The sequence below is a fragment of the Chionomys nivalis genome, chromosome 9 (genome assembly GCF_950005125.1).
Source record: "Chionomys nivalis chromosome 9, mChiNiv1.1, whole genome shotgun sequence".
Taxonomy (NCBI): Eukaryota; Metazoa; Chordata; class Mammalia; order Rodentia; family Cricetidae; genus Chionomys; species Chionomys nivalis.
This window is the reverse complement of record NC_080094.1, coordinates 19,135,473-19,142,156: the sequence shown is the minus strand read 5'-3', so window position 1 is coordinate 19,142,156 and position 6,684 is coordinate 19,135,473. Positions and strand designations below refer to the sequence as shown.

Below are 6,684 nucleotides of genomic sequence, written 5' to 3'. Positions count from 1 at the left end.
TGCTTCCTAAATCCTTGTGGGGGTTGTTTGTCTTCCTAAGTGTTTAAACCACCCCCTCCTCCCAACCATCTTGTTTATGTGTGTTTATTCGTACCTGTTCCTAAAAATATACACAAGCACATATGCACAGGTTTGCACACTCATACATCCACAGTCATCTGTGCATGACCTATTCTGTTGTGTACATATACTATATTACTTTTCTCAATGTTGTGACCAATGTCTGCCGAAAAGCAATTTAAAGAGGTCACCACTCAGGAAGCTCATTCCATCACTGCAGGGAAAGCATGACAATGGAACTTGAGGCAGCTGGTCACATTGCACATGTAGTCAGGAAGCAGAGGGAGATCTTCTTCTTCTTGCTTTTATGAAGTATAGGACCTCAGCTCATGGAATAGTGCCACCTACAGTTAAGGAGGGTCATTCTATCTCAGCTAACCACTTCTAGATCATCCATGGTAGACATGCCAGAGGCTGACCTAATCTGGAGGAACCTCATAGGAATGCTCGGAGGTTTTTCTTCTAGGTGATCCTAGATTCTGTCAGCTGAACAATGTTAACCATCACCACTGCCAAGAAGTACAGACTAACATAATATGTGTGACCATAGGAAGCCCACAGATGCAAAGTTCTATTGATTTATCTGCCCAAGCCCTTACCCATGCATCCACACAAATCTGAATGCATGCATGCCCATGTATGTAGTCACATGCATGCTGGGAAGGCCTTAGGATTCGGTGACAGCATCTCTCCTCAAGCACCCATCATAATAAATCTTCATCATTTTGGTCTTGCGCCAAGATGGAAGGTTTTTGAGGCTTTGTCTCTTTGGTCACACATCTGTCCTTGTTTGATTTTGCTACTGTTAGGTGATGCTATCTCCTGATTGCTATCTAGGTGAACTTATGTGGTACTTTGAATGAGAATGGCCCCCATAGGCTCATGTATTTGAATACTTGGTCCTCAGTTTAACTATTTGTGAAGGATTAGGAGGTGTGGCCTTGATGGGAGAGGTGTGTCACTGGGGGTAAGCTTGAACGTTTCAAAAGCCCATATCATTCCCGGTTACCTCTCTCTGCCTTGTATCCATGGATCAAGATGTGAATTCTCAGCTACTGCTCCAATGCCAAGTTTGCCTGCCTGGTGCTTTGTTCCTTGCTGCAAGGGTCATGAACTAGAACCTTATGTAACCATAAGCTTCCAATTAAATCCTTCCTTTCATAAATTGCCTTGGTCATAGTGTCTTGTCACAGGAATGGAAAAGCAACTAAGGCAGTTGTACCTGTTCTGTGGAATCAACTTCATCCACTACAGCACCAGGTCTGACTGAGTAACTAAGAGGGTAGCTATTTGGCACAGGTTCTGTTTGGCAGTAAACAATACAGTGTCATTGTTTGAGGTCCTTACGTAAAAGCTCTGCATAGGGACATAGAAGACTGAAGACAAATATGTGTTGAGAACTGTGGGCTAGAAATTTCTACTTGGATTCTTTGAAGAAAATAAGAATCTTTTATTATAAAGAACTTGCAAAAAATTATAATAAAATTAAGACATTTCAATGAACTTCTACACGGTTCGAATAGCCATTACGAAGCTCTGGAATTTCACATTGGATTTTACACTTTAAACATCAAATGCATTTTTTTTTTTATCTTCAGATTTATTGAAAATGACAGAACAGACTCAAACGGCTCCACGCAGTGTTTTGAAATTCATCCCCACTGTAGGCTGAGTGACCTGCAGGTTGGAGAGACTGCCGAAGTCCAGAAGCTTCAGCATCTCCTTGGTGTCAGGATCCACCTCAATGATCTCCTGATCCAGGGCTGAGACCTCAGGAACGTAATTATCCCTCCTTTCTCGCTCTTCCTCCTGCAGTTTGATAGAGATACCCCTGACAGGGCCTCTCTGAATCCTCTTCATCAGATGCGTGACATAGCCGGCTATCTTGTTGCGGAGTTTCTTGCTGGGGATGATAGCGATCTCCTCGCACACGCGCTTGTTGGTGTGGAAGTCATTGCCCAGGCGCGTGTAGTACTTCTCGATGATGACCCGGGCCGCCTTCTTCACGGTCTTGGTGCGGAAGCGGCCCATGTTGACGGGTCCCGGTAAAAGAGCCATCAAATGCATTTTTATGCACTTATCCAACACATGCACATACACACATACACAGAGACAGAGAGACACAGAGAGATACACACAGAGAAACAACAAATACCAAGTCCCTATAAAATCCATGATAGAGTTAAAACTAAAAAAGCAATTAGCTTGATATCATCTTTCATGGCTCATGTGTCCATTACCTGCTTCTAGCTCTTCCTCATCACAGGGTGTTTACCACTTCTTGGTAAATTTTCCATGTTCCCATTTCTGCATGTTATGCTCTACTCACACATGTATTTGCTTTCTTTACATACATTTATATACATATTCATATTCAAGCAAAAACAAATATCTATCTATCTGACTAGGATCTGCATATTAGGGAGACATGCTTCTTTTCTTTCTCTCTGAGACTGTGTGACCTTATATTCTGAAGTCAGAATCATTATCCTTTTGTAGAGACGGAAACAGAGGCTCAAAGAAATGAAAACAATTGCTTATGGCCATCCAGATATGGACTTGTACCCAGGTGAGTCATTTGTTTGTTTTTGTCTGAGTCAGTTTGTCTGTTTATCTATCTATTATCATCTTCTCTTTAGTTCATCACTCCTTGCTCTCTCTGCTCTCCTCAGAACAGATTCTGCTGAAGCACACACAAGAGGACACTGCTTTTGCAGATCTCTGAACTCTTAAAAGACATTTTCTAAGGCTGGATGTGGCAACACATGCCTTTAATTCCAGCACGAAGGGACATTTCTTGTGAACTGAAGAGTAGAATGAGACAGTGCATTCACCCAGGGTACTGAGGTGGTATTTTTTCTGAGGAAAACCTAAGTGGCCTTCCCTCTCCAGGGTGGTAGTTTTGGACATGACCAATGAAGCAGCTGACAGAGTCCTTCTTTCTCTGAGGATCTGAGCCCACACCATGTTGCTGGTCCTCCCTGGGTGTGGTGTGCCTTCAGTGCACCCAATGGAAGGGGAAAGGACTGAGACCCCTTTATTGTGTTAGAAGTGGCCAGTCTCATTGTTGAAGAAAGTAAGGATGATTGTGGTAACAGTGACAGGAGCCAATGACAATAACCAGGTACTGTTTGTTCCATGGCACTATCCACGGTCTAAATACTTGCTGTGTAATAGTCCTTTTGTCCTAAAAATCCTGTGACGTTCCCATTCTGTGATAGGCACTCCTGACCCTGTGTTACTGTTGAAAATGAAGGATTGGTGAGCTGAAGTGATATGGTGAGTGTTCTCAGGTAGAACCCATCTCTCCCGACTCTTAGGACTGGCCTAACACCCTTGTGCTCCCCGGGTTTCTATATTGCAGACCCGAGTGTGATGGAATTAGAGTGCTGGGAACTAAGTGTGTTATGTAGTCCAAGTCTCTGTGGCTTCAAAACTATTGTGGGCCTTGATGCTGACCTGGCCTTTGGCTTTCTAGACTTTTAGCCTGGACATAGGATGTGGACATAGCACTATTTGGCGGTTTCTCTGATATAAATGATTCATCATGGATGATTTCAAGCTACTGCTTATTTAATAGTTAGTAGAGATAACAAGAAGGAGAGAGAGAGAGAGAGAGAGAGAGAGAGAGAGAGAGAGAGAGAGAGCTGCTCAGCAGCTGCATATGTAATGAAGAGCTTTCTGGTTCTAGCCAGTTCTTGGATCCAAGACTCCAGCAAGTAAGCTTTTTATCCCTTCCAGTTCCCTGGAGACTTGACCATGGGAACTGAAGTTGTTTCCAGACAGGTTCTCCATTGACTCAGCCTGGGTAGGGGAAGAGGTATTTTTCCTTCTTGCTTTGCTATCTTCGGGGACAGAACAAAGACTGGACCCCAAAAGGCCAGGGCCTCTAATCTCTCAGAGAAAAAAAAAACTTTGAAAGGAGAGGAAGGTTCTACGATGGAGAGCTGGCAAGCTGGGTGTCCGGAGGCCAGGGCCAGGGGCTCCATGAGTGAGGCGGAGAGCAAGGGCTGGCAGGCTGGGAGGAAACGTCTGGCGGAAGGTCTCCTGGACCCTCTATCCTGTGTCTGTCACTCCCACGTAGATTAATGAGCTCCAGGATGCCCTTGGTACTGACCAGCTTTGCTTAGGGCCTCCCCAAAATAGACAGGACGCCTGGTGCCTCCTGTCACAATCCTAGCTATTGTCTTTATGAGCTCAGTGGGTTCAGAGATCACATCCTAACACTTCCCCTCTGTGCTAATCACCATCAAGATGGATGGACATTTGCATGGATAGCCTAAACTGGGCATTTGGGACCTGTGTGTGTGTGTGTATGGGAGGTTTGGGGGTTGTGATAGGGGCACTGTGTAGGTTGTCAAGAATTCAGAGGTATGCATGTGCACATGTGTGTGTATGTTAGGGGTGTGATGGGGGCACTATGAAGGTTGCCAAGAACTCAGAGGTGTGTGTGTGTGTGTGTGTGTGTGTGTGTTGGGGGTGTGATGGGAACATTGTGGAGGTTGTCAAGGACTCAGAGGTCCTTTCTTGGCTGAAACTGGAATAGGGGGGCATCAAGCTGGAGCTGGTGCCACGGAGGGGATAGTGTATGGCCAGAGATAGCCACTAGGGGGCAGGCCATGACAGCAGGTGGGCCAGGCTAACTGCTGCCTCAGCTCAAAATGCCGGTGGGAGGACCTATAATCTAGTGAAGAGTGCTCTCCGGGATCTGGTAAACTCCAGAGAGATCCAAGGTCGAGGGCTGAATAGGAGGTGAGAACAGATGAGATGGGGATCTGGTGTAGATGTTCTTTACCCCCTTAAGGCCGTGGTGAGGGTTCAATGGTCAGCTACATGAGCATAAGGATGGACGGACGTGGGTTTTTCTGGTGGGGAAGCTACAGGGTAGGAAGAACACCAGACATAGACAAGGCATGTGGGGGAGAGCCAGGAGCCGATGCCTGCAGCCCAGTACACAAGCCAGAGGCAGGAGTCCTGGCCTGAGGGTAGATTCGCTCCTACAGGACCCTACTTTATTGAAATCCCTTAGGGCCTGCCTGGCCTGGTTTCTTTCTCCCAGTGACACCGAGCTTTTCCCAGTGTCTCCAAAGAAGTCCTTGTCCTTTCTGCTCTGAGCGCTGCAGTATTTGGCCTTGGTTGATTCTGGCAGCTTGTGAAGCTTCTGAGCTTGCTGAGTGCCCAGGGTGGAATTTTCCAAGGAGGTTTTGTAGAGCTGGCGCTGAAGGCCAGAGAAATTTGGGATTCACACCGAGGAGATGAGACTGGTGAATCCACCGGTGACAGGGGGGCCTAGAGGGCCGTATGCTCTCCCACCCCATTTCATCTCTCCTCATGTACCCCCAAATCTACCCCTCTATCCATGTGCAGCCGTCAGGAATCCCATCTATCAGATACACATGGGGTCTTATTCTATGCCAGGGTCACTTTTTGATCCCGAGAATCCAGTTGTGAGCATGAGGGAAAGTCTCAGACCTTAAACAACTACATTCAGATGACAGTGTGTCAGTGATAAGAAATCACGTATTACATAGGGGAGGGACTAGCTAGGCCTACTTTCAGTCCCCAAGGTGATGGATGCCCTTCATCTTTTGCCTCAATCCTGCCGCCACATACTTTTGGAAGTAACCCCCAACCCCGACCTCTGACCCAGCCCCATACATCTTGGTTTGCTCACACTGTGTCTGTTTTCTTGGATAGCAGCATATCTTCACAATCATGTGTGTGCACACCTACATACGATGAATCTACAACTACTTAAATACCTGTGTGCCTGTGTGTCAATTTGCGCGCAAACATAGACACTTATGTACATTTGTACATACAAGTGAACCGTCAGGAATACACAGACACACAGATGTGCACAGTCTCTCAAGCACACTGGTATGTATGTATGTATGTATGTATGTATGTATGTATGTATGTATAACTGCTCAGAAATACATACACTTGAGTGCCGTTGAGATTCCTATGCCAACAAGATGAATGTGTCCATCTAGCCACACTCTCAGGTCACGTGGACACGAGCTTTGTGCATGCAAACACTCCCTCTGCCTTTGACGTTTCTCCCACCCTATCCCAGCGCCACCCCATCCTGGGGAATTAGCCATACCTTTGACAGCAGAATGGGCTACAAATGCAGCCATGGAGCTGTTTTGACACTTTTGATGAATAACATTCAATACTATTAATTAGAACAATTGCTTTTCATTTAACTAAATCACGGGAATTGCTAAACTAAATTGAAACGGAATGTAATTTTGCCTCGCACTGCTTTAATATGGGCCTCTAAATGTCTTCTCCCTGAAGGATTAGTAACTTAATCACCCACCAGTGATAACTGCTTCCCAGGCTCAGCTGGGAGGCTTCCTGCTCAGGAAGAGGCTGAGAACAGGCTAGAGGCCCCATGGCAGCTCCTCCCGCCCCTGGCTTCCCCTCCTTGAATTATTTTTCACCAGGACGTCATTCTCTCCCTCCCTTTAGTCCAGCTGGACCCTCAGAGACAATCTCCATCTTCAGCCATTCTGGCCCTTGGTGTGCAATTGGTCCCATGTCTGGTGGCCAGGGAGTCTGGTTGCAAGCTCACACTCTCTCTCTGCCTTCCCTGAGCCTGGCTGAGCCTCTCTG

At 46.3% G+C, this 6,684-nt stretch overlaps 1 protein-coding gene across 1 annotated transcript; it reads right to left on the bottom strand.

Annotated features, from left to right (window-relative positions):
* Positions 1-1,651: 1,651 nt before the first annotated feature.
* LOC130881801 (40S ribosomal protein S17-like) lies at positions 1,652-2,107 on the bottom strand. The gene has a single exon (XM_057781583.1). It carries the CDS (start codon positions 2,089-2,091, stop codon positions 1,684-1,686), a length of 408 nt encoding a protein of 135 aa, XP_057637566.1. The 5' UTR covers positions 2,092-2,107; the 3' UTR covers positions 1,652-1,683.
* Between the last annotated feature and the right edge of the window lie 4,577 nt (positions 2,108-6,684).